This window comes from Anolis carolinensis, unplaced genomic scaffold (genome assembly GCF_035594765.1).
Source record: "Anolis carolinensis isolate JA03-04 unplaced genomic scaffold, rAnoCar3.1.pri scaffold_12, whole genome shotgun sequence".
Lineage (NCBI taxonomy): Eukaryota > Metazoa > Chordata > Lepidosauria > Squamata > Dactyloidae > Anolis > Anolis carolinensis.
The window spans coordinates 1,182,853-1,209,168 of NW_026943823.1; the positions used below are offsets into that span (position 1 = coordinate 1,182,853).

Here is a 26,316-nt window from a genome sequence, read left to right on the forward strand (position 1 = left end):
TATATTATTTGCAATACTTTTTCCCCTTTCCATGATTATTTAATGTTATTATTATTATAATTATATGCATAAGGATGTGGGTGAACTACAATTCCCAAAACTCCTGGGCCAATCCTCCCCAAAAATCCACCAGTATTCCCAGTTGGCCATGCTGGGTCTGTGTGCCAAGTTTGGTCCAGATCCTTCACATGCTGGGTTCAGTGTTCTCTGAATACGGGTGAACTATAACTCCCGGATGTCTAGGTCAATCAGCCCTAAATATAGTAATAATAATAATAATAATAATAATATTTGGGGGGGGAGTGGTGTTTGATAACATTATTATTATTTTTATTTTATTTTATTGTCATAATAAAATAATAATAATAATAATAATGTTATCAAACACCACTCCCCCCCCCCCCCAAAAAAAAGTAAAGATCTACAGTTTGGGTATCTGTAGTTTGCTAAAGTTGCATCAAGCTGAAATGGTATAATAATGTGTTATTATGTTGCTATGTAATGTATGTGTTGTTTTTATGATTGGAAACCGCCCTGAGTCCCATTCGGGAGCTAGGGCGGAATATAAATAAAGTATTATTATTATTATAATTATTATTATTTTATTATGTCACAGCAAACAAGATAAACATGCTGGATTTCATATCACAAAATCACAAGTCGAACACTTCCCAAGTGTCTAGGACTGTGTGATGTATTTTCGGATGATGCACGCAGATCCCAGTAGGGTGGCCTTTTGCAGTTGGCAGATCGTAATTTTGTCAATGTCTATTGTTTCCAAATGCCGGCTGAGATCTTTTGGCACGGCACCCAGTGTGCCCATCACCACCGGGACCACCTGCACTGGTTTCTGCCAGAGTCTTTGAAGTTCAGTCTTGAGGTCCTGATAGCGGCTGAGTTTTTCCTGTTGTTTTTCGTCAATGCGACATGGATGGCAACATCCATGAACCAAACCTTTTTCTTTTCCACAACTGTGATGTCTGGTGCGTTGTGTTCAGAACTTTGTCAGTCTGGATTCGGAAGTCCCACAGTATCTTTGCGTGCTCATTTTCCAAGACTTTTGCAGGTTTGCGATCCCACCAGTTCTTTGCTGCTGGCAGGTGGGACTTGAGGCATAAGTTCCAATGAATCATTTGGGCCACACAGTTGTGCCTCTGTTTGTAGTCTGTCTGTGTGATTTTCTTACAGCAGCTGAGGATATGATCCATGGTTTCGTCGGTTTCCTTGCACAGTCTGCATTTTGGGTCATCAGCTGATTTTTCGATCTTGGCCTGAATTGCCTTTGTTCTGATGTCTTGCTCCTGGGCTGCAAGGATCAGGCCTTCTGTCTCCTTCTTCAGGGTCCCATTCGTGAGCCAGAGCCAGGTCTTCTATTATTATTATTATTATTATTATTATTATTAATTGCCTTTGTCTTGATGGCTTGCTCCTGGGCTGCAAGGATCAGGCCTTCTGTCTCCTTCTTCAGGGTCCCATTCGTGGGCCAGAGCCAGGTCTTCTATTATTATTATTATTATTATTATTAATTGCCTTTGTCTTGATGGCTTGCTCCTGGGCTGCAAGGATCAGGCCTTCTGTCTCCTTCTTCAGGGTCCCATTCGTGAGCCAGAGCCAGGTCTTCTATTATTATTATTATTATTATTATTATTAATTGCCTTTGTCCTGATGTCTTGCTCCTGGGCTGCAAGGATCAGGCCTTCTGTCTCCTTCTTCAGGGTCCCATTCATGAGCCAGAGCCAGGTCTTCTATTATTATTATTATTATTATTATTATTATTATTATTATTATTAATTGCCTTTGTCTTGATGGCTTGCTCCTGGGCTGCAAGGATCAGGCCTTCTGTCTCCTTCTTCAGGGTCCCATTCGTGGGCCAGAGCCAGGTCTTCTATTATTATTATTATTAATTGCCTTTGTCCTGATGTCTTGCTCCTGGGCTGCAAGGATCAGGCCTTCTGTCTCCTTCTTCAGGGTCCCATTCGTGGGCCAGAGCCAGGTCTTCTATTATTATTATTATTATTAATTGCTTTTGATCTGATGGCTTGCTCCTGGGCTGCAAGGATCAGGCCTTCTGTCTCCTTCTTCAGGGTCCCATTCGTGAGCCAGAGCCAGGTCTTCTCCTTATCAGCTTTATTATTATTATTATTATTATTATTATTATTATTATTATTATTATTTGGTGCCTTTTAAAAGTTGTTTGGGGCCTCTTTAGGGATTCCCGGAGACATGGGTTCAAATGCCAGGGGAGGGGATTCCACTTTAAAATTAGTAAGAACCTCCTGACTGTAAGAAGAGCTGTTCAGCAGTGGAACTCTCTGCCTCGGAGTCTGGTGGAACGCTCCTTCCTTGGAGGCTTTTAAACAGAGGCTGGGTGGCCATCTGTCAGGGGTGCTTTGATGGTGCTTTTCCTGCTTGGAAGAAGGGGTGTTGGACTAGATGGGCAACTCTACGAATCCATGATTCTATGAAAGGCTGTGCCCAGCCTCGCCTTGGCATTTACAGCCCCAAAGCGAAACCAAAGCGGTCCAGAGGGACGTGTCCCATCGATCCCGGTGACGTCCTCCCTGCAGAAATATGTATCTTATCTCCCACTTGGCTGCCGTTCTGCAACTCGGGCATCCAGTCATCGACGTCTTTTATGGCCTAGACTTTGCCCTTTTGCTTTGGCTCCATTGCGTTCCTTTGGGGCTTTAAAGACCGGACGGACAGACTTTCACTCGGATGCTCTTCCAACGCTTCTCTCTCTTCATCTTCATCAAAGTAAGGAATCCGTTCAGTGTGTTTAGTATTTTCTCCGACACTGCCGCCTAAAGCAGTGTAGACACATATAACGCAGTTCAGTGTGGCTCATGCTACGTTCTATAATAGCTGGATCGAAACTGAGATATAAAATCCAGATTGTGTGGCAGTGTAGACTCAGACAATCCAGTTCAAAGCATGTAATCTGGATTATACAGCAGTCTAGATCCCAGCCGATGGGTCACTGACTGTATAATTCAGTTCTAACTGCACTATATGGTGGTTTCCAAAAAACCTGCAACAAGTGGATAAAGAATTGCTTTCTTGGTGTAACAAATAGCGATTTTCGGTTACTTACTATTAACAATGAAACACATACAACAGAATGTAACTTATTATTACATCAAGTAACCTTTACATGTAACTTTAAGCAAGTGCTACTTATTAACCAAGAAAGTAACTCTTGGCTTCATGTTGAAGTGTAACTTCGGTGCAGTGAAAGTAAACAATGAATTTAATTGTACGTTTTATTGGTATGAATGGTTTCGTGTGTTTTAATCTTAGGTTTCTATCTATTAACATCTCTGTTTCAGTGGCCTTTCTATGTATTTTAAATATGTTGTAACTCATTTCAAGCCTTGAGGAGATGCAGGAAACCAGTCAAATGTTGTTAGTGTTGTTGTTGTTGTTGTCTTAAGAGCCCTATTTTAAGAAGTGAAGTGCAATATGGCCACCAGTCAGAGAGTCCATCTGCACAGTAGATTTAATTCGGTTTGGTACCACTTTGAATTTCCATTGCTCAATGGGAGTGTTGGATTTGGAAAGGATGTATCCGCACTGTAGATTTAATCCAGTTCGGCACCACTTGAACTTGCATTGCTCAGTGGCAGTGTTGGATTGTATTGGGAAAAGATGCATCCGCACTGTAGATTTAATCCAGTTCGGCACCACTTTGAATTTCCATTGCTCAATGGGAGTGTTGGATTTGGAAAGGATGCATCCGCATTGTAGATTTAATCCAGTTTGGCACCACTTGAACTTGCATTGCTCAGTGGGAATGTTGGATTGAATTGGGAAAGGGCGCATCCGTACTGTAGATATAATGCAGTTTGACTCCACTTGAACTTGAGTGACTCAATGAGAACATTGGATTGGATTGGATTGGGAAAGGGTGCATCCGTACTGTAGAAATAATACAAATTGGCATTACTTGAACTTCCATCGCGCAGTGGGAACATTGGATTGGGAAAGGGTGCATCCACACGATAGCTTTAATGCAGTTTGGCACCACTTTGAACTGCCACGGCTCAATTCATATTTTATATTTTAACTATGTTGACTGGGCTTGTCACTGTGTGAGCCGCCCTCCGTCCTGTCAGAGAGATGGAGGCAGGGTACAAAAATAAAGTTGTTATTGTTATTATTATTATTATTATTATTATTATTATTATTATTATTATTTTATTATGACACAGCAAACAAGATAGATATGCTGGATTTCGTATCACAAAATCACAAGTCGAACACTTCCCAAGTGTCTAGGACTGTGTGATGTATTTTCTGATTATGCGCACAGATCCCAGTCGGGTGGCCTTTTCCAGTTGGCAGATCATAATTTTGTCAGTGTCTATTGTTTCCAAATGCCGGCTGAGATCTTTTGGCATGGCACCCAATGTGCCCATCACCGCCGGTTTATTATTATTATTATTATTATTATTATTATTATTATTATTATTATTATTATTATGCTAAGGGATGCTTGGAAGTTGTGGTTCGGCAGAGACGTACAAAACTATAATTCTTGTGATCCCATTGCACTGAGTGATGGCAGTCCAAGTGGTGCCAAAACTGCATTAACTCTGCAGTGCAGATGCACCCAAAAGCTGACCATATTGACCCAAATGGAGCCAAGATCTGTCTCAAGTTAAGGCAGTGGCACATGTTCCATGTTGTGGTTCCTTTTGTTTCCGAACATGGCAGTTCCCGGAGAGCAGGCTTTCCGAAAGGCTGGGATGCGGATCTTGCAGGCCGTGGCCTTGGTCCATTTTGCTGGCATTGTCTTTGGCGACGGGTCCAGCAGAGCCTACTATTTGGGGATCCATGAAGAGGAGTGGAACTACGCACCGGTCGGGAAGAACGGAGCCACCGGGCAAAGCGTTGCAGGCGATGAGTAAGTCTCATTCCTCGCTTTGCAAACAGAGAAGAGTGAACTGGAATAGTCATTGTTCTGCAATGTGGACAGTAGGCCACTGACATGGCTAAGGAATGCGCTGTAGACTCAATCTATGGACCTAAATGGGATTTTAATGGATTCACCTCTTCCCTGCAAACGGTGCCATAAAAAAGTGCAGTTCCGTTCTTTTGGACTTAGGACTCTCTCCCTTTGATAAAAAGAAACTAAGACGAGGCTGTTTGTTGAGAAGAGCCTATATTGGATCAAAATGCCTTGAAGGCAGCGGATCTTTGCAAGCTAAGCAGGGCTGACCCAGGATAATGCTTGGAGGGGAGGCCACTGCCACATGATGAGCACTGTCGCCTAATATTAGTGGCGTATTAATGCTTAGAACATGGGACATTCGCATACAGAGACACCAATCTATATACAGTAGAGTCTCACTTATCCAACATAAACGGGCCAGGAGGACGTTGGATAAACGAAAATGTTGAATAATAAGGAGGGATTAAGGGAAAACCTATTAAAACATCAAATTATGTATGATTTTACAAATTAAGCACCAAAACATCATGTTTTAGAACAAATTGACAGGAAATGCAATTCAATACATGGTAACGTTATGTAGTAATTACCGTATTTATGAATTTAGCACCAAAACATCTCAATGTATTGAAAACATTGACTGCAAAAACATTAACTACTAAACAGCCAACTGCATTGGATAATACAGAATGTTGGATAAGTAAAGGTTGGATAAGCGAGACTCTACTGTATAAAAATGTAATGTACGTTTGTAGGACTGAGTAAACAACAAAATCACTGAACCAAATCACACCAAACTTGGCCACAAAAGACATAGTCATCCAATCTATGTCTTTCAAACAAAAACAAAAAAACCCTAGAAAAATATAGTCCAAATTAGAGGATAAGGAAGAGCTATTTTTCCCCCTGGCTGCCGGTCAGAAGGGTATTCCAGCTCACCAAACAAGGATTCCCAAAAGAAGGAATCGGCCAGGCTTTGAGACTGCAAGGCTATTCACTGCTATTCCACCTAGCCAACAAAGGATTCCCATAAGCCACAGCAATGTGTGGCCGGACACAGCTAGTACAGTATAAAAGTATACAATATAACCCGTTACTATTCAGGTCCTATTTCCATATCTCAGTGAATGTTTGTTTCCATTTATATTGTTTTCCCACTAATCTCTTGTATATGGAACCCATCAGGCCTTTCTCCTTTCCTAATTTCCACTTTTAAATTGGATCAAATTTTGTTTCTCCTTGTTTCCCAGCGCAGCCTCCCGGTTCCTCCAGCGTTCCCGGGACAGAATCGGCAGCGTCTACAGGAAATCCGTCTATCGGCAATATTCGGACGCCACTTACGCATCCGAGGTGCCCAAACCGCCCTGGCTGGGCTTCCTTGGCCCCGTCATTCGGGCCGAAGTTGGGGACACCGTCTCCGTCCACCTGAAAAACTTTGCCCGACGACCATTCTCCATCCACCCGCACGGAGTCTTCTACAAGAAGGACTCCGAAGGTAGCTGCATTGTTATTGTTATTATTATCATTATCATCATTATTCTTTGCTGCATGACTCAGATTCAATAATAATAATAATAATAATAATAATAATGATTATTATTATTTATAATTGTGATACAAAATCCAGCGTATAGATCTCATTTGCTGTGTCATACTATGTCTTTGTGTCAATGATGATGATGATGATGATGATGATGATGATGATGACACCGGTATTTCTTTCCTTTTATGGTGTCGAAAAATATTTTCCCTGCGTAATTAATGGTACCTAATTTCCCTAATTACAGCTCTAAGCTGTTTTCGAACTGCTTAGGTAAACAGTGAGCTGGGCTTGACAGTCAGGTGCTCACCCCGACCGGGCTTCAAACCGGCCACCTTTCAGGTGGTAGATCTTATTACTGCTGGTGGTTTACCAGTTGTGCTAAAGCCCAGCCCCAAACAAGGCATATTATAAACTATCCATGTTGCCTAGGGTTGTTGCACCCCAGCTAGAGTTCACCTTGCCCTTAGCACCAACCAGGAATCCAAAAGTAGTAGTAAAACAGTTTATTGAAGAAGAAGGGGAAAATCACCCAAAGGAATAAGGAAGGTAAAATCCAACAAGTAATCAGAAAAGGTAGTCAATATACAAGGGTTATCCAGAAAGTAAATTACATTTTGGAATTAAAAATGAGCAATGTATAGGAGAAAACATCTACCATATGCAGATGAAAGCCACACCTAAATACAACTTCTCATCATAGTCGCCATTCAATTCTAAGCACTTATCATAGCGATGAATGAGCTTGGCAACTCCTTCCCCACAAAACTCTGCCGCTTGCGTCATCAATGCAGCATTTTGACAACGATGCACAGCTATGGGAAGGGGTGACTGGCTGGTTGAGGATGCAAGTGGCAGAGTTTTGTGGGGAAGGAGTTGCCAAGCTCATTCATTGCTATGATAAGTGCCTAGATTTGAATGGCGACTATGCTGAGATGTCGTATTTGGGTCTGGCTTTCAACTGCATATGGTAAATGTTTTCTCCTATACTTTGTTCATTTTAAATTCCAAAACGTAATCTACTTTCTGGATAACCCTCGTATAAAACCCCAACCAAGCTGGAAAACCAGAACAAAACCCAAAACAAAAACAACATCCGTATCCCCCCAGGGTCCCTGTACCCCGATGTGTCCTCGCAGGACCTCAAGGTGGATGACGCTGTGCCGCCGGGAGGGAGATACACCTACGTCTGGACCGTCCCCGAGGACCACGGCCCCACGGCCAGCGACCCCTCCTGCTTGACCTGGATCTACCACTCCCACGTCAATGCCCCCCGAGACATTGCCTCCGGGCTCATCGGGCCGCTCCTCGTTTGCAGGGAAGGTAAGTCCATTTGGGATGAAGGAGGGGTTGAATAAAATCTAATACATATATATACATATGTGTGTGTGTGTGTGTTTGTGTGTGTGTGTGTAATGAGCTATGAACGTCTAAGGTTCTTTCAGGCAGAGGGGAATTTTTTTTATCCCACCGCTACCACCAATTTGTAAAGAACTAATAACGCTGCCACCACTTTGTAAAGATGCAACCACCAAAGACTCAGGGAGGAGACCTTTTACTTTTCCCCCTTTCTTCTACTTATTCACTTTAGATGGTAACGTAACTTGGTTTATAATATATGCGACAGAGGCTTCAATGTTGGAAAAACAAGAACAAGTTTATTCAGGCACAGAGCTTAGTGGTTACAATGTTGTTCTCACTTAGAGGTATTTTATTAACAGCTACAATGCTAGAATAAGATGAGTCAAACTCCCTAAAGTGTCACTTATTTTACTTAAAGTAGTTAGAACTTCTTTCTCTGCTACTTTTAAAACCGCAGTCACCCCTGTGATATACGATCACAGATTCTCTGTTCCTTACCAGGACACAGACTATATTAAATAGGTCACAAAACTTATTTTAAACTGACTCAAAAAGAACAATTGAGTTTCCTAGATCCCATCAACCTAGGATCAATCTTCCCTGTGCCTCATCAGAGCACAGACTGACCTCTTTTTTAAACTATGCACTTCTTCAACAAAACGTCAGTTGGCTCCGCCTACTTCTCCATGGCAACCAGCATCTGAGTGCTGAGATGCAATAACTGTAATACTTACCCTTTTAAAACACAAACACACAATTAAACATATCATCTGTAAACCAAAAATTCGTACTTCATTACAGTGTGTGTATAGTCAGAGTTTACATGTTTGTGAGCAATTCATTTCCAAGACAGCTCCAACTTCCAGAGTGCACTGTGACTCCCAACGATGACACATCTGGACCAAACTTGGCGCATGTATATTAAATAAACATAACAACAACAACAACAACAACTAATGGCCAACTGAAAATACTGGAGGACTTTGAAGGGAATTGATCTTAGAATCGGGGACTTATCATTCACCCACATCCAGAGAGCATTCTGAACCCAACTAACAATGGATCTGAACAAATTTGGCATGTATACCCTGTCAGAGTAATTTGCAGCGCAGCAGTAGTTGGATGGAATCAGTGGAACACAGAATGAAGAGACATCAGAGCTAATGGTAAAACTATATACAAGTTTTACTGAAAGCAGTAATAAAGACAAATAGACTTGCAGACAATGGACATAGGACTTGACTCTCAGCAGACAGCACTCAACTCAACTCAGAACAGAACATAACAGAACTGATGCAATCAGCAATGCACACACACTTGTGTCTGGACACTCCCTGGTTCCAGCCACACATCAAGGACATCACAGCTTCTTAGTAATTAACTCTTTCCAGACTATGTTACACTATGGATGATACAATCAATATGCAATACAGGCAAGACACAAATTTCATTTAAACACTACCAATACACAAATCCCACATTAACATACCTGACATGCCCAATTTTGAATCCTGCTGAGGTTTGGAGGGGATTGACCTTAGAGGTTGGGAGTTGTAGTTCACCTACATTCAGAGAACCCAGACAACAATGGATTTAATTGGGAATCCAGCATGACTCCACTAGTGATGGAGCCTTTCCATCTCCTCTCCTCTCGCCCTTCAGGGACCCTGAAGAGCCGCTCCCAGAGGCGCCACGACGCCGACCTCGACTTCTTCCTGATGTTCAGTGTGGTCGACGAGAACGAGAGCTGGCATTTGCGCGAGAACGTTGCCTCCTTCTGCGGAGACCCGGACTCGGTGGACGAGGAGGACGAGGGCTTCAAAGAGAGCAACAGGATGCACGGTGAGTGTCCACAGCCCTTCCGTTGGTGATTGGGCCGAGATACAACAACAACAACAACAACAGGCTAAACTACTTGGTATATTAAATCAAGTGTGGGGAAGGTGAAGCCGGGAAGGGAGATAAGTCAAAACAACAAATTAATTTATGTATTTATATTCCGCCCTTCCTTCTCACCCCGAAGGAGCCTCATGACAAATTACAATGTACATATACATGGCAAACATCCAATGCCATTAGACACATGACATATACACAGACAGACACAGAGGCAATTTAACATTTTCCGGCTTCACGAGGGTATGCCCCATTCCGGCCACAGAGGGAACTGCTGCTTCGTCATCCACTGTGACGCCGAGTCCTTAATGGTAGTACTTCCTCATTCTGATGAGGAACTAAAAAATATAAATTTTTACACATATATTGTATGCATATTAGCAGCAGTGAGATGTAGAAAAATCAGACTCTCTCTGTGTTAGATTCTGTGTAAATGTACAACCTGGCAGGACAGGGAGGAGAAGGGGGGCCTGTTATCTATACATTCCAGTGTGAATTGGTTCCTAATACATTCCATTAGAGGGAGAGCAGACTTTTGACAGGTCAAGAGTAGGCCCCTGATTAATGTACTATAGCCAAGCAATAGTTATCTGTAATTTGCTACAGGCTTTTAGAGTACTTAGATAGGAAAATGCTGATCGTGCATATTTATGCCCATGTATGTAAGCATGTGAAGTGACGTACTAATGACGAGATGTATGTAGAAGCATGTTCTTTGTCTGAAAATGTATAAAAGGCAATGTCAACGCCTTGATCGGGGCTCTGGTTTGCCTTTGGAAAAGATTCCACTTCCAGAGTCTTCAGCTGAGTACAATAAACCGGACTTTTTGGCCTCTCAAAGGATTGCTCTTGGTGTTATCTCTCCTATCATCTATATCAATTCCTTTCCACGCGTTGCTGGCAGTTTTATGGTGTCGGAAATTAGTTAAATTAACCTCCCCACATAAAGCGGTACCTAGAATTTTCTACTCGACAGATGCAACTGTCTTTCGTGCAGCTTAGGTCAACAGCGAGCTAGGCTATTAACGGTCGGGAGCTCAATCCGACCCAGGCTTCGATCCCGTGACCTCTTGGTCAATGGGGATTTATTGCAGCTGGCTATTAACCAGCCGGGCCACAAAGAGGAGAGAGTTCAAAGGATGGGACTTTTGTCACCTGCAAGCAGGAAAGATAAGGGTTTGAGCCTTGTTTCTGCATCCATTGAGAATTTCATCCTTGGTTTTTTGCATCCAGTAAGGGCTTGAGCCTTGTTTCTGCATCCATTGAGAATTTCATCCTTGGTTTTTTGCATCCAGTAAGGGTTTGAGCCTTGTTTCTGCATCCATTGAGAATTTCATCCTTGGTTTTTTGCATCCAGTAAGGGCTTGAGCCTTGTTTCTGCATCCATTGAGAATTTCATCCTTGGTTTTTTGCATCCAGTAAGGGCTTGAGCCTTGTTTCTGCATCCATTGAGAATTTCATCCTTGGTTTTTTGCATCCAGTAAGGGTTTGAGCCTTGTTTCTGCATCCATTGAGAATTTCATCCTTGGTTTTTTGCATCCAGTAAGGGCTTGAGCCTTGTTTCTGCATCCATTGAGAATTTCATCCTTGGTTTTTTGCATCCAGTAAGGGCTTGAGCCTTGTTTCTGCATCCATTGAGAATTTCATCCTTGGTTTTTTGCATCCAGTAAGGGCTTGAGCCTTGTTTCTGCATCCATTGAGAATTTCATCCTTGGTTTTTTGCATCCAGTAAGGGCTTAAGCCTTGTTTCTGCATCCATTGAGAATTTCATCCTTGGTTTTTTGCATCCAGTAAGGGCTTGAGCCTTGTTTCTGCATCCATTGAGAATTTCATCCTTGGTTTTTTGCATCCAGTAAGGGCTTGAGCCTTGTTTCTGCATCCATTGAGAATTTCATCCTTGGTTTTTTGCATCCAGTAAGGGTTTGAGCCTTGTTTCTGCATCCATTGAGAATTTCATCCTTGGTTTTTTGCATCCAGTAAGGGCTTGAGCCTTGTTTCTGCATCCATTGAGAATTTCATCCTTGGTTTTTTGCATCCAGTAAGGGCTTAAGCCTTGTTTCTGCATCCATTGAGAATTTCATCCTTGGTTTTTTGCATCCAGTAAGGGCTTGAGCCTTGTTTCTGCATCCATTGAGAATTTCATCCTTGGTTTTTTGCATCCAGTAAGGGCTTGAGCCTTGTTTCTGCATCCATTGAGAATTTCATCCTTGGTTTTTTGCATCCAGTAAGGGTTTGAGCCTTGTTTCTGCATCCATTGAGAATTTCATCCTTGGTTTTTTGCATCCAGTAAGGGCTTGAGCCTTGTTTCTGCATCCATTGAGAATTTCATCCTTGGTTTTTTGCATCCAGTAAGGGCTTGAGCCTTGTTTCTGCATCCATTGAGAATTTCATCCTTGGTTTTTTGCATCCAGTAAGGGCTTGAGCCTTGTTTCTGCATCCATTGAGAATTTCATCCTTGGTTTTTTGCATCCAGTAAGGGCTTGAGCCTTGTTTCTGCATCCATTGAGAATTTCATCCTTGGTTTTTTGCATCCAGTAAGGGTTTGAGCCTTGTTTCTGCATCCATTGAGAATTTCATCCTTGGTTTTTTGCATCCAGTAAGGGCTTGAGCCTTGTTTCTGCATCCATTGAGAATTTCATCCTTGGTTTTTTGCATCCAGTAAGGGCTTGAGCCTTGTTTCTGCATCCATTGAGAATTTCATCCTTGGTTTTTTGCATCCAGTAAGGGCTTGAGCCTTGTTTCTGCATCCATTGAGAATTTCATCCTTGGTTTTTTGCATCCAGTAAGGGCTTAAGCCTTGTTTCTGCATCCATTGAGAATTTCATCCTTGGTTTTTTGCATCCAGTAAGGGCTTAAGCCTTGTTTCTGCATCCATTGAGAATTTCATCCTTGGTTTTTTGCATCCAGTAAGGGCTTGAGCCTTGTTTCTGCATCCATTGAGAATTTCATCCTTGGTTTTTTGCATCCAGTAAGGGCTTGAGCCTTGTTTCTGCATCCATTGAGAATTTCATCCTTGGTTTTTTGCATCCAGTAAGGGCTTGAGCCTTGTTTCTGCATCCATTGAGAATTTCATCCTTGGTTTTTTGCATCCAGTAAGGGCTTGAGCCTTGTTTCTGCATCCATTGAGAATTTCATCCTTGGTTTTTTGCATCCAGTAAGGGCTTGAGCCTTGTTTCTGCATCCATTGAGAATTTCATCCTTGGTTTTTTGCATCCAGTAAGGGCTTGAGCCTTGTTTCTGCATCCATTGAGAATTTCATCCTTGGTTTTTTGCATCCAGTAAGGGCTTGAGCCTTGTTTCTGCATCCATTGAGAATTTCATCCTTGGTTTTTTGCATCCAGTAAGGGCTTGAGCCTTGTTTCTGCATCCATTGAGAATTTCATCCTTGGTTTTTTGCATCCAGTAAGGGCTTGAGCCTTGTTTCTGCATCCATTGAGAATTTCATCCTTGGTTTTTTGCATCCAGTAAGGGTTTGAGCCTTGTTTCTGCATCCATTGAGAATTTCATCCTTGGTTTTTTGCATCCAGTAAGGGCTTGAGCCTTGTTTTTTGCATCCAGCAAGGGTCTGAGCCTTGTTTCTGCATCCGTTAAGGCTTTGCTCCTTGTCTCCGCAGCCATCAACGGTTTCGCCTTCGGGAGCCTCCCGGAGCTGTCCATGTGTGCCGGAGACCACGTCTCGTGGCACCTCTTTGGGATGGGCAGCGAGAGGGACGTCCACACGGCCTTCTTCCACGGGCAGACCCTGGTGCTTCGCGGCCACAGGACGGACGTGGTCAGCCTCTTCCCGGCCACCTTTGTCGCGGCGGAAATGACCCCCCGCAACACAGGGAAGTGGCTGCTGAGCTGCGAAGTCCACGACCACTTGCAAGGTGAGGCCCGCCATTGCTTGCGTTGATCGTGTTTCGGGTGCAAACATTAAAAACACAACACTATTTACAACCTGCAACAGATAAATATTAAATTGGTTTCCTCTTCTCTCTTTGGTTTTGCTGCCAAACTCACAGACCGGGCTTTTATTTTGATCGTTGTCTTTCACAGCCGGGATGGAAGCTCTCTACGAAGTCAAGAACTGCTCCTATCCAAAGGCAGAGCCTCCCTTGAAAGGGAAGCTTCGGAAATATTACATTGCGGCCAAGGAGGTGCAATGGAACTACGCGCCTTCAGGACTGGACCAAAGCACCGGGAAAAGCCTCCAGGAGCCAAACAGGTAAAAGGACCCCAGGCTTCACAAATTGTTTCCAAAGTAAGGACAAAAAAAATTTCTTGAGGGAAAGGGCAAAGGATCTGAGCAAGTTTCCTCTTGCTGTGAGAAGCTGTCTTTGAAAAATCAAGGCTCAGCACATTACAGAACCTGGTTTTGTTGTTCTTCCGTTGTTCTTGTTCAATGCAAAAACCACACATGGCTGTGTTGCACTGGGAACAAACATTCCTCACACAGGAAACAACAGGTTTGCATCTTAGGAAAATGCAAAACAACGGGTTGAATTTTGCACAGAATTGGTCTTGAATGTATTTGTCTCATCATCCCAGCATTCTTCCTTTGGACTTGAGAGAGAGAAGGCTAAAGGCTTCAATTGTTATTATTATTATTATTATTATTATCATCATCATCATCATCATCATCAACTTTTTCTTGTATCCTGCCCCAGTTCCCTGAGGAGACTCGGGGACGCATCATAACCAAACTTGGCACACATGCCCCCCAAGATCCACTTTAGTAGTCCTGCAGTTTGAGGGACAACGGACCAAGGATGATGGGATTTACAGTACCTTCACTCACTTCCTGAGACCACTGCAACTCACACCAATGACTGATAAAGACCAAACTTGGCACACATACTCCCTTTCACCCACTTTGCATCCTGGTGCGGTTTGGGGACAACGGACCAAGGATGATGGGATTTACAGTACCTTCACTCAACAACAACAATTCTTTATTGATTAGTCACTTTTGACCATATCAAGACATGTAAAACATATAATACGTACACACTTACGCATACATACAATAAAACCATGTAAAAATACAAAACATCCCGACCTGCGGCCTAATAACCCACTCCTAGATAAGTGTACAAATACAAAGTAAAAAGGTTAAAATTAGTAATTTCCTAAGGTAAGGTTTGAACGAGGACAGGGGTAAGTAAAACAAGTGTCTTGTCCATAGTAAATTTTAAGTTTGGATTTTGTTAATGGCAATAATGTCTCAGCTTCCATCGGCCACAGTTCTGCAGCAATGGGCCCTTTCTTAAATATCCAAAACAACTCAATATCCTGTACTAATAACCCAGGCACCTCCGGGTCCCCAAGCTAGTATACAATAAAATACAACGACATAAAATACATTCAAATGACAACAAATTAAAAACAACAGCACACAATAAAAGTGTAGCAAGTAGCCAAGGGTGACATAATGACATAATGGCATGGCAAAAGTACAACTCCTGTATAGTCCCATAACATTGAGCCATGGCAAATAAGGCGGCATCCAGGACAATATTTGAGATACTGGAATCCGAGGCTTAAGCGATGCTCATAAGGTGCGCATTTCGCATTGGCCACAAGGTGGTGGAGATGCTGCAGAAACCCATGTTTCTTGATCCTGACAACTCTTTTTGCTGAACACACAATGCATGTAGTCAAGGACGCCTAATGAAAGGAATGGAGTCAGGCATGGCAGCAAGTCAAAGCAAGCCTTGCAAGGGGGAACTGGTGGGCATGTTTGCCTTGGAGACGAGGAGGCAGATACATATTAATCCAAAGGGATGTCATTAGGAAGAGACTGACACACAAAGCCGTGGATTCAGATGGCAAGGAAAGAGAGTCCGCCCAAACATTAGGAAGAGTCTTGAGGGTAAAAGGTGTTCAGCAGGGGAATGGACTCTGCCTCAGAGGATAATAATAATAATAATAATAATAATAATAATAATAATAATAATAATAATTTATTTATATGCTGCCTTATCTCCCAGAAGGGATTCAGGGCGGTTTACAACAATAATACACAACATACAATACATAATACATACAATACATGACAATATAAAAGCAGATTATTACACAAAATAAAATGTTAACTAAAAATAACAATCCATGATCATCACAACAGGTTCCAGAATGATATGCTTTCCTTATTTGGAGGTCTTGGAACAAAGGTTGGATGGGCATCTTGTGGACTCCAGTACGATAAAGGCTGGACTAGATGACTTTTGGGGTGCCACATCCAGGTCTATGAATCTCCTGAAAGGCTGGGCTAGATGGCCTTTGGGGTGCCACATCCGGATCTATGAATCTCCTGAAAATCTGGATGAGATGGCTTTTGGGGTGCCAACTCTGGGTTTATGAATCTCCTGAAAGGCTGGGCTAGATGGCCTTTGGGGTGCCACATCCGGATCTATGAATCTCCTGAAAATCTGGATGAGATGGCTTTTGGGGTGCCAACTCTGGGTTTATGAATCTCCTGAAAGGCTGGGCTAGATGGCCTTTGGGGTGCCACATCCGGATCTATGAATCTCCTGAAAATCTGGATGAGATGGCTTTTGGGGTGCCAACTCTGGGTTTATGAATCTCCTGAAAGGCTGGGCTAGATGGCCTTTGGGGTGCCACATCCGGATCTATGAATCTCCTGAAAATCTGGATGAGATGGCTTTTGGGGTGCCAACTCTGGGTTTATGAATCTCCTGAAAGGCTGGGCTAGATGGCCTTTGGGGTGCCACATCCGGGTCTATAGATCTCCTGCAATAGACATAGTCAGAAATAGGCCATGGGTCCCCATTTGGAGGCCTTGAAGCAGAGCGGATGTGTGTCTTTCAGGAATGCTTTACTTGTGGGTTCTCGCTAGGCAGAACGGGGTTAGATGAGATATCCATGGCAGTCTTGATGAATCTACGAAGCAGAAATCGGCCACCTTTGGGAGCCTCGAAATGGAGGTTGGGTGGGCATCCGGATGGGTAACAGGTGCATCTACACTGGGGAATGACTGCAGTTTGGCCCCACTTTAACTTCTGTGACTTATTGCTGCAGTTTTGCAAGGCCTTGATCTTTCTCTGCCAAAGAGCTCTGGTTCCTCAGTAATAATAATAATAATAATAATAATAATAATAATAATAATAATAATAATAACTTTATTTTTATACCCCGCCCCATCTCCCCAGTGGAGACTCGGAGCGGCTTACATGGGGACCAAGCCCGAAACATACAACAATAAAACGATAAAACAATTATTCCGACAGTAAAACATCAATATCAATAAAACCATCATAGTAATCAACATACAGCATAAAGTATTAAAAACAGGAGACTAAAACAAGGATCTGGGCCAAAGTGCAGAATATATCAAAATGGGAGAGGTAGTTTCTCAGTCAAAATAGTACATGAAGTGCAAAATAGTAGTGGCAGAAAATCCTATAGTTGGATGGGCAGATAGTTCAACCTAATAATTAATATCAACCTAATTGCAACTCTAATGATTCCATAGCATTGAGCGGTGAAAGCAACATCAAACTGCATTCATTCTCCAGTGTGGACATGCCCAGAGGAATAGTAGCCTCCTGCAAATCCCTCCTTGTTTTCTTGGCAGCGAAGGTTTATTGGTTGTAATAAGTCACTGTGGGCGATTCAGCCGGAAGGAGGCCGGGAGGGAAGATCAACACTCTGCAGATGAAATTCCTTCCTTTAATGTGGAGGAGAGTCCCCGGGGCAGAGCGCTCTCCCTTAACGCCAAGAAGAGCAAACATCCCATGAATCTTTTATGATCTCTTGGAAGACGGAGTGAGAAAGGCTTTGCAACCAAGCCAACCAAGCACCGCCGTTCTTGCAAAGGAATCGGCCTTGCAGTTCCTCCTCCGTCTGGCATCTTTCCCTCCTGCTGTTGCCAAAATGCTTGGCCACATTTCCCCGCACTTATTAAACAGCTGTGTTTTTTGTATCCTTATGTTGACTCAGCTGGCACGAGTGCGGGTGAGCTCCTTCCATCAGCTCCAGCTGTCCCATGAGGCACTTTTTGACTGCAATGGCTCAATGCAATAACAGGGTATAAATAAGCATAATACACATGATAATAATAATAATAATAATAACAACAACAACAACAATAACAACATTAATCATTGGAACCCCCCAGTGGCACAGTGGGTTGAACCCTTGTGCCGGCAGGACTGCTGACCTGAAGGTTACCGCTTCAAATCCAACCTGGGAAGAGTGCGGATGAGCTCCCTCTGTCAGCTCCAGCTCCCCACGAGGCACTTTTTAACTGCAATGGCTCAATGCAATGGCAGGGTATAAATAAACATAATACACATGATAATAATAAGGACAATAACATTAGTAATTGGAGCCCCTGGTGACACTAGTGGGTTAAACCCTCGTGCCAGCAGGACTGCTGACCTGAAGGTTGCCGGTTCGAATCCAACCTGGGGAGAGCATGGGTGAGCTCCCTCTGTCAGCTCCAGCTCTCCACGAGGCACTTTTTAACTGCAATGGCTCAATGCAATGGCAGGGTATAAATAAACATAATACACATAATAATAATAATAATAATAATAATAATAATAATAATAATAATAATAATAATAATAATCACAATAACATTAATCATTGGAGTCCCCCTGTGGCACAGTGGGTTGAACCCTTGTGCTGGCAGGACTGCTGATCGGAAGGTTGCTGGTTTGAATCCAGCCTGGGGAGAGCACGGATGAGCTCCCTCAGCCAGCTCCAGCTCCGTGTGAGGACATGAAGAAAGCCTCCCACAATGATGGTAAAGCATCAAAACATCCAGACAGTGTCCCCTGGGCAACGTCCTTGCAGACGGCCAATTCTCTCACCCCAGAAGCGACTTGCAGTTTCTCAAGTCACTCCTGACACTAATAGGTATTATGAAGGCATTGTCATTCCAGGTTGGCACTCCGGCTTCAGCAACCTCTCCTTGGGGTGCATCTGCACTGTCACACGAATGCAGTTTGATTCCTCTTTATAACTGCCCTGACTCAATGCAATGGGAGTTGTAGTTTAGCAGAGCACCATCCCTCTTTGGCAGAGAAGGGTCAAGGCCTTGCAAAACCATGACTTCTATAGTTCCAATGCGTCGAGCTATTTTAATGTTTTGAAAAACCAAAACACTGAAAGATTTGACTGTTGTCTGATCTTTTTGCTTCTGTTCAGCTTCTCTGAGCTTTACTTCAAGCCGATTTCCTCTCGGAGCAAAGGAACATATTGGAAAGCCAAGTATATTGAATATACGGACGAAACGTTCCGAGTGGAGAAGGCGCAAAAGGGAGACGAGAGGCACCTCGGGATACTCGGTAATGTGGCGGAATTAAGGGTCCGTTCATATGAGTTTGTATGTTTGCAAACTTATTTGTTGCTTGGATGCCTCTTGCTTCCATTGTTCTTTGTTTGAAAGACATTCTCAGGTAGGAATGCATTGCATGTGCCTCCGGTGTATGGAAAAATACAGTTCTAATGAGCATGTGTTCACAGCACAATCCACTAAAAGTACAAAAAGTAGAGATGTGATCCCAGAAGGAGAGGTGCTTTGTTGTTGTTGTTGTTGTTGTTGTTGTTGTTGTTATTATTATTACTATTACTTTTACTATTACTATTACTATTTTATTATGACACAGCAAACAAGATAGATATGCTGGATTTCGTATCACAAAATCACAAGTCCAACACTTCCCAAGTGTCTAGGACTGTGTGATGTATTATTATTATTATTATTATTATTATTATTATTATTATTATTATTATTATATTATTATGACACAGCAAACAAGATAGATATGCTGGATTTAATATCACAAAATCACAAGTCGAACACTTCCCAAGTGTCTAGGACTGTGTGATGTATTTTTGGATGATGCGCACAGATTCCAGTAGGGTGGCCTTTTGCAGTTGGCAGATCGTGATTTTGTCAATTATTGTTTCCAAATGCCGGCTGAGATCTTTTGGCACGGCACCCAATGTGCCCATCACCACCGGGACCACCTGCACTGGTTTCGGCCAGAGTCTTTGAAGTTCAATCTTGAGGTCCTGAGAGCGGCTGAGTTTTTCCTGTTTTTCCAGTATCTTTGTGTGCTCATTTTCCAATACTTTGCAGGTTTGTGATCCCACCAGTTCTTTGCTGCTGGGAGGTGGTACTTGAGGCATAAGTTCCAAAAGTTGTGCCTCTGTTTGTAGTCTGTCTGTGCGATTTTCTTACAGCAGCTGAGGATATGATCCATGGTTACGTCGGTTGCCTTGCACAGTCTGCATTTGGGGTCATCAGCTGATTTTTCGATCTTGGCCTTAATTGCATTTAATTGCATTAAATGCTTTAATTGCATTAAATGCTTCAATTGCATTTAATTGCATTTGTTCTGATGGCTTCTAAGGTCTTCTCCTTATCAGCTTTTCCTTCGATTTTGTCAAGGAACTTTCCATGCAATGCTTTGTTGTGCCAGCTGCATTATAATAATTATATTATTATTATTATTATTATTATTATTATTATTATTATTATTATTATTATTATTGTTGCCTTGGAAACAGTCTGTCTCATTGCACAGCTGGAGGAGGACGTGAGAGGAGGAATTCACATGCCTACCTTGCAAGGGCGTTGCGTGTGTTTTGCTCTCCTCTCTTCTACCCGCGCGACAGAGGTGTGCACCTTCTTGTAAATCTGTTTCTCTTTTCTTTTTCCCTTCCTTCCTTCAGGACCGGTGATCAAGGCTGAAGTGGGAGACACGCTCCAGGTGACCTTTGCCAACAAGGCCTCCTGGCCCTTCAGCGTCCAGCCCCACGGAGTGTTTTACGGAAAGGAATGGGAAGGCACCCCATACGATGACGGTATGGACTCACTCCTATTGGCATTCAGGAAGACGAGTTTGAGTGCATCTATAGAGTCAATGCAAGACGAGTTTGAGTGTGTCTATAGAGTTAATGCAATTTGACCCTTCTTTCTCACCCCGAAGGGGACTCAGGGCGGATCACAATGCAGATATACATGGCAAACATTCAATGCCATTATTAGACATACAACATATATAGACAGACACAGAGGCAATTTAACATTTTCCAGCTTCATGAGGGTATGCTCAATTCTGGCCACAAGGGGGAGCTGCCACTTCACCGTCCACTGTGACGCCGAGTCCTTGATGGAGGACTTCCTCATTCTTCCGCACACTGCTGGATGTTTTGATGGAGTCATAAATTAGTTAAATTAGCCTCACAGCATAAAGCGGTACCTAAATTTCCTACTTGACAGATGCAACTGTCTTTCAGGCTGCATTTGTCAATAGCGAGCTAGGCTAATAATGGTTGGGAGCTCAATCCGACCTGAGCTGGCTCGAACTTACAACCTCTCAGTCAGTAGTGATTTATTGCAGCTGGCTACTAACCAGCTGCGCCACGGCCCGGCCCTGAAGGTATTGACCCTTCTCTGGACACCAAACGATGACTCCCAAGGTTCCCATAGCATTAAGCCAAGAGAGTTAAAGTGGGATCAAACTGCATTGATTCTCCAGTGTAGGTGCACCTTTAGACAAGATTAAAACACATATCATCCCTAAACCTTATCAGTTTACTATTTGTTCTGCTTTTACAGGGTTTCCTATGAATTACATTATATATATATGTGTGTGTGTATGTATATATATATATAATGTATATATTATTATTGGTTTTTATTATTGTTCTTTGATGTTTCATATTTTATTTTATTATTGTTTTGTATCTGATTTTGCTGTGAGCCGCCCCGAGTCCCCTTCAGGGGAGATGGAGGTGGGATATAAATAAACTTATTATTATTATTATTATTATTATTATTATTATTATTATTATTATTACACAATTTTTGTTCCTGGGTTATAAATGTCATTTCCTAATTGGTTCTATTAAACTGCAAAAGCTGAGTCTCCGGCACGTGTATCGGAAAAGCCACCTGCACCCGCCATATGCCCACCTTTCCTTGCACAGGGTTGTCCCATAAAGGCACTGCGGTGAGGCCCATGAGGAACTTCACGTACCGGTGGACGGTGCCACAACACGTGGGGCCCACCGACACGGACCCCTCGTGCCTGACCTGGATGTACTCCTCTGCGACGGACCCCACCAGAGACACCAACGCCGGTTTGGTGGGGCCCTTGCTGGTCTGCAGACCGGGAACTCTTGACGAAGAGAACCATCAGGTACGGTCTCTTCACCCATTTTTCTTTCAGGGATTATCCTGATTCTGCAGAAACCAATGGAGAAAGGGGTCTTTGGGCATCCAAAAGCTGAGATCCTACACCTTCAAGCGGAACATGAGAGATCTATGGTGGGATTATAATATGTCTTTTCTCCTGCCACCCTGAGCTCTTATCTTCTTGGTCTTTGAATTAAGAAAGGTGATATGTTGTTGTTGTTGTTGTTGGTTAATCCAAGGGTCTCCACCAGTCAGATTTGAAGGCAAACAATAACAGCTAGAATTGAGTATATGTTGTGACTCAGCTGGAACCTCAGATTGACTCTGATGGGGATGATGGGATTCAGGTTCACAATCAGGTTCAAAATGTCCCTGTTGTAGAAGATGAGGAACAGAGAGTGCAAGTTCATTTTCTCACAGCAAGGGATGATGTTGGTGATACTGAAACTAGCCAGGTGCAAATGGACTTAGAAAAGGAGGACAATTCTCAGTCTGATAATGAGGCTCAGCAAACTTAACGAGCAGGCTGACCTTGACGAAACAGGTTCCTTAGATCGAGCTGACCGTTTGGAATTCAGGGTTCGGAGGAGTGTGAGAATTGCAAACAAGAGGGAGGTTAGAGGCCAGAGAAATGCTTTCATGCTTTGCAAAGGGTATTAAAGCAATGTGTTTGGAGACAAACCTTTGTCAAAGCAACTTTTCGTTCAACCAAGAAGCAAGCTCTCGTTTTTCTGGATTATCTTGCAGCTCTTGGGTTCGTGTTCTTGGGACTTTGTCATGCTCTAATGGGACTCTGTTTATTGCTGGTGATTGCTTGAATTATGCTCTAAAACTTTATTTTGTGACGATCTTTTGGAACTTTACTTTTGTTTTTAAAGAACTTTTTATCTTCTATTTTCTAATAAACTAAAAAGACTTCAGCCTGTGTGCAGTTTAGTGTTTATAGCAAGGTGAAGCTATCCTGAGGTGCGACAGTATAGCAAGATGATCGTTGATCTTTGCCATCAAGTCAACCTTGACATTTGAATGGGAGATCTTGCAAAGTCAAGGTTGTGGGTGCTTGATGGAGTCGATCTACTTGTTGATAGCACCCTTGTATCTTCCCAAGCGTTCTCGTTTTTCCCAATTAGTCACGTCATCTATTGATATTTCCAAAGTTCGACAGCCTCCGTTCATCCGTCTTCCTTTCTAGTAATGCTCCTCATGTTTCATGATGAGGTGATCTAACATGAAAGAAGACTATTAGTGCATGTGAACCTGAACCTTTGACAACCCTGATCTCTTCTTGTTGTCCTAGAAAGGTGTTGATAAGGAGTTTTATCTCTTATTCGGGATGTTCGATGAAAACCTCAGCTGGTATCGGGATGCGAATCTGAAAACTCTGAATCGTTTCTCAATGCATGAGGATGAAGTCTTCAAGGAGTCCAACAGGATGCATGGTAGGCCCAGTGCACCCATTTCTGAAGATTTGGGTTTACGGCACATAGTTTTGCAAGCTATTTGCCTTTCTCTTCCTGAGAAGGCTGGTTCCTCACTAATGTGCTACTCCCAAGATGCCATAGGATTGAGCCATGGGAGTTAAAGTGGTGTTGTACTGCATTAATTCTACAGTGGAGACACACCCTTGGATGATGATGATGTTGTTGTTGTTGATGACACTCCCAGCTGATATTATGTCCTCTTCCCTTTTCCGCATGGAAGCCATAAATGGGTTTGTGTACAGCAATTTGCCCCTCCTCGAGGTGTGCAAAGGAGAGACCGTTTCCTGGCATCTTCTGGGCTTCGGAGGAGAAGCGGACATCCATGGCATTGCCTTCCAGGGAAACACCATCCTGATGAACGGGATGCGACGAGACACAACCAGCCTCTTTCCTCACACTTTTGCCACGGCCCTCATGCAACCGGATGAGGAAGGTAAATGCTTGCTTTAATTGACCTCCTATTTCTCCATCCCAAACCAAACCTTCATGAGATGTTCTCTAGATATCTCTGGGTGTTTCTACATGTGGAATGAATGCCGTTTGACAGCCATGTCTCAATGCTATGGGTCCATGTCTATCCGTGCTCCCTTCTAGGAGCCTTTGAGGTGTACTGTCAGACTAGCAACCACTATCAATCCGGGATGAAGGGCCGTTACTCCGTCCGCCAGTGTGGGAAGGAGACGCCTTTTGACAACCAGGTTTATGAGAAGGTGAGGACCTTCTACATCATGGCGGAAGAGGTGGAGTGGGACTATGCTCCAGACCGCAGCTGGGAGCTGGAGAGACACAACAGATCTGCAGGAGAAAGGTAAGGATACAAAGAGTTGGAAGGGATTCCCAAAGGGCATCTAGTCCAACCCTCCCCCCCCCCCTTTGACTTTGCAGGGCTCCAGAAGGAAAGGAAAGCCACTATGAATAAGCATAGTCTTGGAAATTATATCAATTTATACTTGCACCAGCTCTGAACAGTTGCCTACAGTCTTCTTGTCCATCTAAGGGTCTACTTCTAAGGACTTCATCACACACAATAAAACAAGCGTTTCTGCACACGTAAAATACTGCAACTGACAGTGCCCTTCACACAACTCAAGCTTCAAATGTGGTGTAGAGGTGTCTTGCCATCTCTAAAGTGTGGGTTTTCCTGACAATCCCTAAGTTGGTTGGCAAGCGAGTTATTCCTCAATTCCCCAAGTAGATGTGTAAAGATGCCCAATTTAACATGTGATGGGAATTCCCCCTCGCCCGTTTGTAAACATAATAAGAATATCACTATAGAGAGAGGAGCCAAGTTGGGCAGTATTGATTCCTTTCTTCCCAATTTGGGACTGAGAAGGTATAGGGAACATTCAAAGATATTAAAAACATTCAGGAAAAAACCCCTATGCTTGTCTCTGAGCTCCCTCTTTCAACAATCCCTTCTTCCTGTGTTATCTCCCTTTTTGTAAAAGTCCTTTTGAACTCTTACCTACTATTTTCTCAATTGCCTCCCTGAAACACCTGCTGTGCTGCCAGGCTTTTGTTTTGCCTATCAAAAGGCTAGCAGAGAGCTACAGCTTCATTCCCCCCTCTCTCTCCTGTTGTCAATTCAACAATGTAACAATAATTTCTCTATACATGTTGTGAGTTTTTTGAGCTGTAAATTGAACTCCTGAGATTACAAAGATAGAAGTTTTTTTTAAAAAAGAAAGACAACGAGGAGGGACAGTGGGAGGAAACTATGTGATGGCAAATCAAACAAATAAATCCTAAAGAAAGCAGAGTAGGAGAAGGTTGTGATGGAATAAGGAAATCATCTGTTTAATTTCCAAACGGGGCTTTGTGAAGCTTAAGAGAAAACTAACTATCCCAAACACTTTACATATCCCATGTGATGAAGTCCTAGGATTCAGTCTGAATTATATCAAGCTCATCACGAAAGCAGTTCAGCACCTTGTTGAGTTCTTTTCAGACTAAAATCCCATTAATATGGGGATCGCCAGCCATCCTTGTTGTGGCTTTTCATCTTGGCTTTGTTCTCATCCATGGAACATCAGGCTCCCTCGGGTGAAGTTCTGGGCAAGGGCCCCGTTTCATCTGCTGAGACTTTGTGTTGTTTTATTAATGCTGACGGGGCATCAATAATGCAGAATAGAGCTTTGAAACCCGCAGGTACGGTGAGGTGTTTCTGAGCCACGGAAACGGTCTGCTGGGCTCCAAATACAAGAAAGCCATTTACAGAGAATACACCGACGGGACATTTCGGACCCAGAAGGAGAGGCGCAATGGAGAGGAACACCTTGGGATTCTGGGTGAGAACGGGCAGCAAACTGAACGTTCTTCAGGTTGGGTCTCTTCTCCCGTTGCTTCTTAAACTCTCTGATTTGGTGGTTTTTCGACCAGCACCGTATCTATTCCCATTGGCCAGGCATGGGATGAAAACCCGTCCTTTTCCTGAAGGAAGTCCCTTCTTTGCCTCCTTCCCAGGTCCTTTCCTTTGGGCCGAAGTGGGAGACGTCCTCAACATTGTGTTCCGGAATAACGCAACCCGCCCGTACTCCATCCATGCCCATGGCGTTTTGGAAAAGAGTCGTGCGGACCCGGAAGCCACAAAACCAGGTGAGCATGAAATGCGTGGGCTCTTCTCACCTTCTGGACTCATTGGTTGCGAATTCCCAGGCGTCAAAAACTGATGGGTTGAGTGAGGCATTCATCGCCCTTGAATGGCAATGTTGCATGGCTGAACCAAGGCCTCAGATGCAGAAACCCATGCCCAGTCATGTGCCATGTGCCATGTGTAACTCTGCTCAGCCATCTCCTTCTCCTTCCTCTTCTTCTTCTCTTTCTGTTCCTCCTCCTTCTTCCTCTTCTTCTTCTTGTCTTTTTCCTTCTCCTCCTCCATCTCCTCCATCTCCTCCTCCTTCTTCTTCTCCTTCTTCTTCTTCTC

At 43.2% G+C, this 26,316-nt stretch overlaps 1 protein-coding gene across 1 annotated transcript in view; it reads left to right on the forward strand.

The window, feature by feature from the left end:
• The first annotated feature begins 392 nt into the window (after nt 1–392).
• The window catches only part of heph (hephaestin), a 31,906-nt gene continuing 5,982 nt past the window's right edge, over nt 393–26,316 (forward strand). Inside the window, exons 1-15 of the mRNA XM_062963714.1 lie at nt 393–2,757; nt 4,717–4,906; nt 6,205–6,449; nt 7,605–7,817; nt 9,519–9,698; nt 13,367–13,621; nt 13,791–13,959; nt 18,912–19,051; nt 20,445–20,576; nt 21,705–21,916; nt 23,210–23,351; nt 23,614–23,826; nt 23,988–24,201; nt 25,542–25,681; nt 25,857–25,988. Of these exons, the coding sequence (XP_062819784.1) occupies nt 4,749–4,906; nt 6,205–6,449; nt 7,605–7,817; nt 9,519–9,698; nt 13,367–13,621; nt 13,791–13,959; nt 18,912–19,051; nt 20,445–20,576; nt 21,705–21,916; nt 23,210–23,351; nt 23,614–23,826; nt 23,988–24,201; nt 25,542–25,681; nt 25,857–25,988 (2,545 nt within the window). The 5' untranslated portion in view covers nt 393–2,757; nt 4,717–4,748. The remainder of the gene's footprint in view (nt 2,758–4,716; nt 4,907–6,204; nt 6,450–7,604; nt 7,818–9,518; nt 9,699–13,366; nt 13,622–13,790; nt 13,960–18,911; nt 19,052–20,444; nt 20,577–21,704; nt 21,917–23,209; nt 23,352–23,613; nt 23,827–23,987; nt 24,202–25,541; nt 25,682–25,856; nt 25,989–26,316) is intronic.